A 12148-nucleotide genomic window follows, 5' to 3' on the forward strand; every position below is an offset into this window, starting at 1 on the left:
AATTATGTGCATGGGGCATAGGGACAGAGACATAAAGGGGACATGCCATGGGGATGGTATATAGACACAGGGGGGGGGCAATGGTAGATACATAGGGGAGATATTAGAAATGGGGAAAATAGGAGCACAGAAGCGAGATGGTTTGTGGGGATGGGACAGGAACTGAGCTCGCAGGCTCCAGTGGCTTGCACAAATTACATTGTAACGTGCCATGAAAATAAGAGGGAGGAAGGTAGATAGATAGGCCACGCGAGAGGAGCTGAAGGGTGGTAGAAAGGAACAGATGGTAAAGGAGGGAGGGAAGGGTGGTGGTGGAAAGGAATAGGACAGACATTGAAGGAGGGTAGAGAGGAACAGACCCTGAAGGGAAATGTGGAAGACAGAATGGGAAGAAGACAGATGTCAGACTATGGGGGAGCGGAGGGAAGAAGATGGGTGCTAGACCAATTGGGGGGGGGGTGAAGGGAGAGGCACAGTAACAGCAAATGGAAGATGCAGAGAGAAGACACACAGTGGATGGAAGGAATTGAATGAGAAGATGTGGAAAGCAGAAACCAGACAACAAAGGTAGAAAAAAAATTCTATTTATTTATTTTTTGCTTTAGGATAAAGTAGTATATTAGTTGTGTTGATAAAAATTTATAAACAAAGCCCTGCCAGCTGAACATCTTTCTCTAGTTCAGCAGCAGGAACTTTGATTTATAAGAAAGGAATAAGCTAAATATTACATGGATGCTTATATGGATGCAGCGGGGACGGTGACGGGGCGGTGAATGGGATGGCAGTGGCGGTGACGGGGCGGTGAAAGGGGTGACGGTGATGGGGCGGTGAAGGGAACGGCGGTGACGGGGCGGTGCAGAGGATGGTGGGCCGGGGACGGGGCGGTGACGGGGACAGATTTTTCCCCGTTTCATTCTCTAGTTGCTACTCTTTGGGTTTTGACCAGGTACTTGAACTGCAAGGTATAGGTACTTGAACTGCAAGGTATAGGCGGAATAGAAATCCGTAATGTAATGTAATGTACTTGTGACCTGGATTGGCTACCATGAGAATGGGTTACTGGGCATGATGGACCATTGGTCTGACCCAGTTAGGCTATTCTTATGTTATGTTCTCATCTGTAGGGGCCTTTGTTTTCACTTCTTATTTTAATGTATTTTTTTTCTGGGAACTTATCAGTGTTTTTTTATAATGGGAACAAAAATGGAAGAGAATTAATGTGTGTGGAATGGAGGGGGGGGGGGGAATTAATTTCTTCAGCTAAATAATTCAATCCACCTGAACCAGACATAGGAGAACTCACGCACCATTCACACACCCTCCAACCAAAAACATCAAAAGAAAAAAAACAGTTCGACAACCTCCTAGCCATTCGAGCTGCAACACTCGACCCCCAACTCTACAACCTATTGACCTCGACCACAGACTACAAAACCTTCAAAAAAGAAATAAAAATCCTTCTATTAAAAAAACCCACATAAAACCGAACTAACACAATCAGAACTGTCCCAAGCATCACCTGCAACTACTCCATATGTATTTCTGATGTCATGACAATTCAGACATAATTTATGTTATGTTATGGTATGTTTGGAATAATGGTTTCATATATGAGGATCAATAAAAGAAAATTTTCACTGCCTGTTTCTATTATGACCATTTATTCTGTTTCATGGTTATTACAAAAAATATTTTTTTACATGGGAGGGTGTCAAAAAATAATGGGCCCCGGGTGCCACAGTCCCCCTCCCTTTAACCACCCTCCACCAACTACCTTTAAACATCTGCTTCTCCTCAGAGATTTCAGAGAAGGGAGCTGCAGGAGTTGAGAGGGATGCCTGGGGGGAGGGAGGGAAGGAAGAGAAAACGAAAGGTTTATTATTTATTTATTATTTAAACAATTTATATCCTGTTTATCCTAAATTCTAGACAGATAACAAAAAACATACTATATTCTCTAAACATACAACATCATAAAACTTACAGTAAAAAAAACACCTAAAACGTAGCACAGCCCTGCAAATGCACATTAATTAAAATGCTTAAAAACAAATAATCACAGTAAAGCAAACCTGAAAAGTAAATTAGGAACAAAATATTAATTCAAATAAAAAAATGTTTTTCACCATTTTCCTGAACTGCAACAAGCCCAACACTTGTCTTATCTCATAGAGCAACAAATTCCAACATATTGGCCCTTGTACCATCAACATAGTATTACGGTGGCAAAAAAGCTTCACCACGGTCAAAGATGGCACGGCCAAACACAGGTTGTCTGCCAACCGTAAAGCTCATGTGGGTTGATACAACTGCAACAAAGATAATGCTGGCAGCCCATCGCATTTCAACAACTTGAAAATCAAGCAAAGAACCCTAATTTCAATGCGTGCACTGATAGGCAACAGCACAGATCTCATGGTATCGGGGTCACATGCTAAAATCTTGAAACCCGCAAAACAGTTCGTGCGGCAGCATTCTGTGCAGCCTATTTTGGTAAACCGAGGTACAATGCATTACAATAATCGAATACTGGAGTCAACATCGTGCCAGGCTGCAAGATCACAGAGGGGAAGCAGTTGAGGGCAGGAGGGTAAGGTAGGGAAAGATATGTGCTGAGCATGTAGGGGTTGCAAACTGCTGCTGCTGCTGCAGTTTACTAGTTGTTATTACACTTGAAGCTTGGTGCCCTAAGCCAGTATTCACCCGGTCCATAAGTTACCTGCACAACTGACAGTGACACTACACTATTACATTTTATTCAAACTTAAACACGAGGTTGTGGGTCTTGGAAAAATGATAAAATGACGGGGTCAACGGAAAATGGTAAAGGACGGATTTACAAAACCAAAGAAAATTGACCCCCAAGATATCCACAGAGAAAAAAAGTCCAGAAGAAACCAAAAAGAACACTGTGGAGTGACGAATTTACAGCAACTCAGATTGCTTCGGATACACCTGTTGCGTTGCAAGGTTTTTGGGGATGGGGAGATATCTATTGTACCTCAGTGCACTGTTCTGATAACTCCCAGGCTTGCAAGCATAAGAAGTAAAATGAAAACGAAACTTTCCTGCTCCTCCGACAGCTTCATATCCAAAATGGAGCCTCAAAGGTTATCTTTAAATAACTTCTATCGTCTTACAGTTTCCGCAAATATTTGATTTAATTATCTTTTACTTGTATGATTTTCTATTAGTTTGAGTACACTCTTCAATTTATAAGGCTATATAAGGCAACTTAAATGAATGGTGCATTCCACTTTTCAGGAGACCGACTCCTACTCCCTTTATATCGCTCCCGTCGTGAGGGCGGGAATAGGGCGCGGTCAAGTGCCCCAAGAAGCATTATATGCCGCCCCGCACTCCGCTCGAAGCTTCCCTGGAGAGAGCGAGGCGCTGTAGTCGCCGGCGGCCTTTTGTGCACTCGCTGCTTCGTCCTTGTGCTGCTGCTGTTCAGCTCCGGTGCTCAGCCAACACTCTGCTAAACGCGTTGTCAGTTCTGTCCTGTTCCCGGCAACATGAACCAAATAGAGACGCACGTGCAGTACAGCTACACCTACGAAGATGAGTACATGCTCCAAGAAGATGAGTGGGACAGAGACCTGCTGCTAGACCCCGCCTGGGAGAAGCAGCAAAGGAAGGTTAGTAAGGATGGAGTGCCTGTATGTCAAGAGAGCTCTCCCAATTTTTATTGTATAGCAGTGCTTCTCCAGCCCAATTCGCGGAGCACATCAAGACGGTCTGATTGATTTTCAGGATATCCCTAATGCATGAAAAATCTATCAAATGCATATTCATTGTGGCTATCTTGAAGATCAGACTGTCTAGTTAACTGAAGGACTACAGCCCGAACCCAAAAATCAGGTCACTACCCTGTACCCATTATATTTTAAGAGCCTTCAATCACAGTTACTCTTTTTCCCCCTTAAAACTCATTCCAAAATCCAATCATCACGGTGACACTCCTTCATTGAGTGCCACTAATTGTGCCTCTGTACAGAATCTTGTATATGAATCTAAAGCAGCTGAATTCTGGAACCCTATAAAATGTTTCTCTTTTTAACTGCTGACAATTCCATCATACTTACTTAATATATTCTACACCTTGTGATGCTGTGCCGCTCATTTGACCTGTGGTTGGGTTACATTACATTACATTAGGGATTTCTATTCCGCCTGTGCCTTGCGGTTCTAGGCGGATGTTTGCTCCCCCTGTTCGGAAACTTTGTCTCCTTGTTTCTCTACTTCAGATGATTGCTGCTTCTCACTCTCTGGAGGGGCTCTCCCCTCCGCCACAATTTTCTTCCTCTCTACTCTTCTTCTCTCCAGGCTACTCTTTTGCCCGTGTTGGGGGACTGCCTTGCATCCTGAACCGCTCCGGTTATTACTAATGTTACCCTTTACGCTTTATTGTGCTGTTGGCCTGTCCTGCTATGGCATTGTTACAGTTTAATTGTTCTTGTACTGTCTTATGTATTTGCTGAAATCCAATAAACACATTTGAACTCAGAATCTTGCATGTTTGTGCTTTGAACCCATTTTGTAGGTACTGTGTGCTGTAATGTTTGAGATTCCCATTTTTATCTCTTCAGCATCTGGAGTTTCTGCAGAACTCGGGTCCAGGAATTGAACCTTAGTCTACTTGTGATGTCATGTGCAGCACTGATGCTGGGCTGGCCCCAGAGGAACCTCCCCCCCCCCCCCCCCAAGATATAAAAATTTAAATTCAGTTAGTGTTAGCAGGCTTTTACATTTTCCCCCCTGTTCATAAGGTTTGCGTTTCTAGTGGTGGGGGTTGTACTTGGCTGGGTTTTCTAAAAACATGTCAGACCTTTGCACCAGGCTTGATTTAGTTCAGCTCTTTTGTAAATTACCTACCGGCATCCCTTACCTGCTTCACCACTACTGAGAGCAGATGGTGTGCCTGGAGCATCTTTGTGCCCCTCCATATTTGTGTCTTGTGTGGCTGCCCTGCTCTCATAGCCCTTTGTATAGTACTGCTTTGTTCTATCAACAGCTAATTACTAACATGCGCTACAATGTTAGCATATGCTAACATTATTGGTGTTTGTTTTGAAGATCCCATTTTATTGTAGGGAACTTATAAATTTGTGTTGTGCTAGCATGTGTAAACACAGACAAGGCCCTTTTTATAAAGTTTAGTGCATGCTGAATGCTAGTAAAAGCCCCCCCCCCCCCCCCGAGTTACTAGATTTGGCTGTCAGCATATGGTTTGTTTATAATCTCCTTGGATCAAGGCAGATCACAAAGTAATACATACATAATCAAACATAAAAATGCATTTAAAAACATTAAAAAATACATAAAAACAAATGAGTCAAGTGTGACTTCTTAAATTGTATTACTGAAAAAATATGCATTATCCTTAGTAATATTGGTTCACTGAAAGCTCAGCTTGACAGTGGGAATAAAAAACTTATTTTTCTTTAATGTAAGTAGTGAACACTCCTCCCTCAGTTCTGGATCACATATGCAACATTTTATTTTGCCTTAGATTGCAGTGCCCTTGAAGCTGCTGCATAGGTCAGAAGGCAGATAGCTGGGTGGCAGAACCCATATTCTTGGAACTGTAACCAAAATGGAGCAGATATTTTTTTAGCGAATTGTTGCTGTGAAATATTTTGTATCTGGAGACGAATAGTAATTTTGATTAGTCCAGGTAGAAGTACAACTCTTATAGGCTCCAGTTTGTGCTGGAACCAAAAAAATATAAAATTCTTAAACATAAGAAGGTATAGCTTGTATCTCTTTTTATTTTATTTTTTTTAAGAAACTGATTATATATATATGGTTTAGGTAACCTACCAAAGAGGCGTGACAGAGTGAACAAATGCTTATGTTTACGAACTTGTTTTTTATTATAACGTCTAGGTCTGTTCAGAGGTCTCAAAAGTTGGGAGTTGTACTTCCATTGAAAAATATCCCTCAGCTTAGATTTTGTTCACTGTATGTGATTTGAACATTGTTTTAAAAATGTTAAAGAATACATGTTGTCAAAAATAACATCCAGCGAGAGTGTTTTTCATATCTTGGCAGGTAACTGGCTGCTTCCTTTAATCCTGGGAAACATACTATGCACAGCCAAACGACATTGAAATGATCTGAGAGCACTGAAATATATATATACAGTATATAGTTTTTCAGAGAGCTGAAGTTACCTCCAGAAAGTTTCCCAGTTGCCATTTTATTTATTTTTATTTTTTTTGGGAGGGGGCTACAGCTGGGATTTTCTCTTAGCAATAATATTCTTAACATGGTGATCTCAGCACAATCCTGGCACTCTTCAGCATTAATGTTCAATGAGAGTCTTGGAAGGGGTTGGAAGTAATGTGCCATTGTTTCTATTTGTGGGTTGTTCTCCCTAGACTGCTGCCATTTCAGTGATATGCATGGTATGAGATCTGTCAACAGTTGCTAGTAGGAGATGATGACGTCCATAGGATTACAATGAGTGCAGTTTCTAATTATAACATCAGCTCATAAGGTATTATTGTCTGTCATAATCCAGGCAGATGTCTTTGTTGCAGGGATTTCTTTTCAAATATGGTACACTTCATAAACCATGGAGAAACAAGCTGTTGGATCCATTTCACAGGGTGGTTTGCTAGGTCATCTAGTGCAGCAAAAGTACAATTATACATGTAGAAGTAAAGGTTTTGATAGATGTGGGTTTTTAGTGAGTTATCATCTCCTGTGTACCCCTGTTAATAAGTTGCAATAAATATTATAAATCAGCCATATACTTTTTGTGATATCCAAAGTTGATTGTGTGTTTTCCACATGATAGTTGCAAGCAGAGTTTCAAGATGTGATTTTACTGCAGCCAATGTTAGGAGTTATAAGGTGTCATTAGATAAGTAGCATTTCCTTGTCCATATCAGCTCAGTTCCAGGATCTGCGAGTTTGTGCCAGCTGATAGCTGATAGTCCTGGACAGTTCTGGTGGGACTAAAGGAAAGAAAATTATCAGGAAACCCCTAATCTCTATGCCAGTGCAATAGGTGTGTCCTTCTAGCCAAGTGGGTTATCACCCCATGGCCGTGAGCCATATGCAGAAGGAATCTATCTACTCTGGATTTTTTTTTCTGTCCCTCCTATTTCATTAGGAGCTTTACTGCCACCTGCTGTTTTTCCCTTGTGCATGTGAACCAGAGGGAGTGTTTGTTCTGCTGTCTTCTTTTCTTATTTTATTTGGTGTTTTTGACCTTTATTTGGTGTTTTTGACCTTTATTCAGTGTTTTCAGTTCTCGCTTTCACCTTGATTTCAGCTCTGCCTGCGTAGAGAAGAAGCAGACTTTAGTCTGCAGCTGACAGGCCGATCCCTGGTGGTACCTGTTGGGCAGTCTGCATAAGTATTTTTGGAGCTTGGAACCATCCCCACTTTTCATCCTCACCTACTGCTTAGCAGGCTGAATGCAGGCTGTTTGGCATCTGTAGGAGGTTCAGCGGTGTCTTGCAGGGTGCCAGCTGTGTTTTTTGCCTTCCCCCTTTTGTTTAACATGTCCAGCGGTCCGCAGGGGTGGAGGTACATTCAAATAATAATAATAACTTTATTTTTCTATACCGCCATAGTCAGACTGACTTCTAGGCGGTTCACATAGAAAGAAGGCTGAACAATCAGCGAATTACACAATGCAAGAAAAAGAGAGTTACATGATGATTAGGAATACATGAGAGAAAGAAGTTACATAATACATTGGGGTTATAAGGGGAAAGAATACCTGAGAGAGGTCATCTGAGTAGGCAAAGAATTTGTCAAATAGAGCGGTTTTAATTGATTTTCGGAATGTGTTGTAGGTCTGTCTGGCTTTATTTATGTGGTATCCCAGCCAGGATTGCTGTCTGTTTGCTTGGAACATGAAGGTTCTGTCTAGGAAGGATTTGTATTTGCAGCCTGTGATCTTTGGGTATGCAAAGATGTTTTTGTTTCTGGTTGTACGTGTGGGGTTGTGCAGAGTGAAGTGTGTTTGCAGGTAGGAAGGTGCTAGGCCCCAGACTTGTTTGTAACAGATACATGCAAATTTGAACAGTATTCGCACCTCCATTGGTAGTCAGTGTAATTTTTTGTAATAGGGGCTGATGTGGTCTTTTTTCCTCAGTCCGAAGATCAAGCGAACTGCAGTGTTTTGCATTAATCTTAATTTTTGTACTGTTTTTTTGGGGATACCCATGTAGGTGATGTTGCAGTAATCTAGGGTAGATAGGGTCAGCGATTGCACCAGTAGTCTAAAGGATGTTGTGTCAAAGTATTTTTTGATAGTTCTTAGCTTCCACATCGTGTACAACTTGTCTGACTGACAGTCCGAAGAGCAGTGTTGAAGAAGCATTTCCAGCTTGAGGCAGTGATTTTTCTCATTTCCAGCTACTGTAAGAGAGCTGAGGCAGGCTGCAGGCTGCAGCACATTGCCAGCACAGGTCACAGTGACTAATGCTGTTACAGCCTATGAGGTGAATTTGTGGTGGTGGGTGGGGGGAGGGATTGTCTGAAAACCAAGGTTCTAAAGGTTTCTGAGTGTTTCCCTGTGTTTCCCCACCTTAAAAGTCCTAAATTTGCCATTCTCTTGTGTTTAGGAAGTTTGTCTTTTTAGCAATTGTAGGCGTGGCAATTTTGATGGAGGCCATCTTGAATTTATAGTGATTTTTTTTTTTTTTTTTCCAAACGTTCCCTGTACTTTTAAAATTTAATTTTTTGGCTCAAAACTGTTTGAGATGTAGTCCTTAGCTCTTCTACCCCAAATTCATGCCAGAAATTAGCAAAATTTGTGCCTCAGGAGTGTCCTTGTGGCGCAGACTGGAGAGGCGGGAGTGGGCAACTTACCCTCTCCTCTGCATACTAAGGTGACAAAAGGGCAGCTAGCCTGTTGAGGTGGCCATCTCTTTTTTGGGGGCCTGGAAATAGTGACTGTTCTGCACGTAAGGACACAGATGCCCTGCAGCCCAAGAAATGCAATGTAGAGTCATCACAAGGTGACTCAGTGCTTCCTAGTTAAGATGTCTTCTCTGACTTTCTGAAATTTCTGTAGAAAGCCTTTCATGAGAGCCATGCTTCTCCTTCGCAGTCCCCCTGTGCCTCGGATTCATCTCCTCAGTGCAAAGTCTCACAAGGCACGTCTTCTTCCCAGTCTGTCATTGTCCAAGACATGGGAGACCTTTTTCCAGGAGTCATGGATGATGATGATGATCATTTTGCTGATCCCTTATTTTCTGGAGATGCTCCTCCCATGGCAGGGGACCCGGGAACGTATACCGGCTCTTTAGAGCATGCTTTGGCTTTAGAACTAGGGCACGGTTCTGCTGCCTTGCCAGATTTTATTTCAGAATCTCTGCATGAGTTGGATTTAGTCACTCAGCCAGCTCCTTCCACTTCCTCCTCCCTTATGGTGTGGCATGAGAGCTCAGTCTTCAGCATTTTCTTGGCATCCTGATATTAACAGCTTGATCTTGGAGCAGTGGGATGCTTCGGAAGGAGCTCTCAAGGTAGCAAGAGCCATGTCCAGCTGTATCCTATGGCATAGGAGTGTCAGCAGCTTTTTAGTCAGCCTAAAATGGATTTCTTGGTTGCCAGGTCACTAAGCGCACCTCCCTTCTGAGCAAAGGCAGTGTGGTGCTCAAGGACATGCAGTGGATATAGTTCTCTGCAGACCTTTTGAGGCAGAGGCAGTGACTTTAGGAGTCAAAGCTGCCTCGGCGGTGTCTTCTGTCACATACACTTGTCTGTCTAGAGTGCACACTTTGGAGAGTGAGGGTGATGAACCTCCTCCTCAACTTCTTTTATCTGGTATGGATTATGTAGCTGACGCCCTGTACGACATTATTTGTGTCCTGACATTTGATTTCTGCTCACAGAATGCTCTGGATCAGACAGTGGGCTGGTGATTCCACCGTTAAAGCTGCTCTTGCCAGACTCCCTTTTAAAGGGCAACTGTTATTTGGTAAAGGCCTAGAGCAGTGATGGCTAACCTTTTTGAGCCCGAGTGCCCAAACTGCCGCACAAAACCAAAGAATTTCCTCAAAGTGCCAGCACGTCAAGTAAACCTTAATAACAAGATCTTAGTATCTAAAAACTCTTTATAAAGTTGCCTGAACTATGTAACATCATTTTTAAAGGTTGGAATCTTTGTATTGTCAGAGAATCAATTTGATTCACGATCCTTTGGTTTTCATTTCTTGAGCCTATCAATCTGCCTGCATACCTCTTCTAAACTGACCGTCAACCCTGCCAGTTTCCCGTTTTCACTTCCAGCATATATTCTGATGGGTTCCGGTATGCTGTGTATATCCTCTTTGGTAAATAGAGACGAAAAAAATGTGTTCAGTCTGTCGGCGATTGCCTTGTCCTCCTTTATCGCTCCCTTTATTCCTTGGTCATCCATCAGTCCCACCGCTTCCTTCACAGGTCGTTTCCCTTTAATATAGCGAAAGAACGCCTTGAAGTTTTTCGTCTCCTTGGCAATTATTTCCTCGTAGTCTCTTTTGGCCCCTTTCACTGCCTTATGGCACCTGTGTTGCTGTTGTTTGTGCTTATTCCAGTTTTCGTCTGTTTTTGATCTTTTCCATTCCTTAAACAAGGTTTTTTTTGTCTCTGATCGCTTCCTTAACCTCTACAGTGAGCCATGCCGGTTCTTTATTCTTTTTCCTCTTTGATCCCTTGTTGATACATGGTATATATAGGTTTTGTGCTTCGGTGACTGTATCCTTAAAAAGAGACCAAGCTTGCTCTAGCGTCTTTACAGTGTTTATCTTTTTCTTAATCTTCTTCCCACCATGCGTCTCATCCCTTCATAATTCCCTTTTCGGAAGTTTAGCGCCGTGGCTGTCATTCTGGACCAATGTTTTGTCCCTGTTTCCAGATTGAAGCGGATCATGTTGTGATCGCTGTTTCCCAGTGTCCCGTCTACTTCTAAATCCTGTGACAACTGACATCCCCTCCGAACCAAGAATTTGCAATTCACACAAACAAAATCTCAGCACAAGTCCTAGCGGATTTCTTCCTCAACAAAGTCAAAGTGGTTCAAACAGAAGTATCAAAGACAATCATTACATTACATTAGAGATTTCTATTCCACCATTGCCTTACGGTTCAAGGCGGATTATAAAATAATTACTAAAAACATATTACAAGAAGATATCTGGTGATTTCCAGAGAAGATAAAGAGTAGATGAGGTTGCTTTGGGGAATTGGGAAGTGGTATTGGGAAGTGGGAAGGAGCTAGCAGTATTAAGTTGTTTGCAGGAATTTCTTGAAAAGTAGAGTCTTTATTTCTTTTCTGAATGTTTTGCAGTCTGGGGTCATAATTAGTAGATTGGAGATTTGGTTGTCGAGTTTTGCTGCTTGTGTGGCTAGGAGGCCATTCATCATATAGTTTTTTTTCCATTTGACCTCTTTGATTTGAAGGTGTGTAAAAGGAGTGTGCGTGTTCCTATGTCTAGTTGATGTGGTTTGGATGAGGCGGTTGTTCAGGTAGGTTGGGCTGTGGTCAGTTTGTGGGTCTAAAATCTGGAATGATACATCATACACATCATAGGGATCACGGAAACATGGTGGAACGAGGAAAACAAATGGGACATAGTACTGCCAGGATACAAACTCTACCGAAAAGACAGGACGTACCAGAAGGGGGGAGGAATAGCACTATACATAAGGGATACCATCCACTCAACCACTGTGGACACAGCAGAGACAAATGCCCAACTGGAGTCATTGTGGATCAAAGTACCAGGAAGCAACGGATCCGAGATAAAGATGGGACTGTTCTACCGTCCACCTGGGCAAACTGAAGCTGAAGATACAGAAATGGTAGCCGAGCTGAGAAGGGAATGCAAGAACCCAAACACCATAGTTATGGGAGATTTCAACTATCCTGGGATAGACTGGTGTCTTGGAAATTCAAAATGTGCAAGGGAAACGGAGTTCCTGGAAGCAGTCCAGGACTGCTTCATGGAACAACTAGTCGAGGCACCAACGAGAGGATCAGCGACTCTGGATCTGATCCTCAATGGGCTGAAAGGCCCCGTGAAGGATGTGGAGATCATAGGACCACTAGGAACCAGTGACCACAACATGATTCAGTTCAAAGTGCAAGTAGGACTACCTATGGGAAAGAGAACCAAGGCAACATCATTTAACTTCA

General features: G+C 42.5%; 1 protein-coding gene across 1 annotated transcript in view; it reads left to right on the forward strand.

The window, feature by feature from the left end:
- Nucleotides 1–3362: 3362 nt before the first annotated feature.
- The window catches only part of ACTN2 (actinin alpha 2), a 421202-nt gene continuing 412416 nt past the window's right edge, over nucleotides 3363–12148 (forward strand). Inside the window, exon 1 of the mRNA XM_033936711.1 lies at nucleotides 3363–3638. Coding sequence (XP_033792602.1) covers nucleotides 3516–3638 — 123 coding nt within the window. The 5' untranslated portion in view covers nucleotides 3363–3515. The remainder of the gene's footprint in view (nucleotides 3639–12148) is intronic.

This window comes from Geotrypetes seraphini, chromosome 3 (genome assembly GCF_902459505.1).
Source record: "Geotrypetes seraphini chromosome 3, aGeoSer1.1, whole genome shotgun sequence".
Classification (NCBI taxonomy): Eukaryota; Metazoa; Chordata; class Amphibia; order Gymnophiona; family Dermophiidae; genus Geotrypetes; species Geotrypetes seraphini.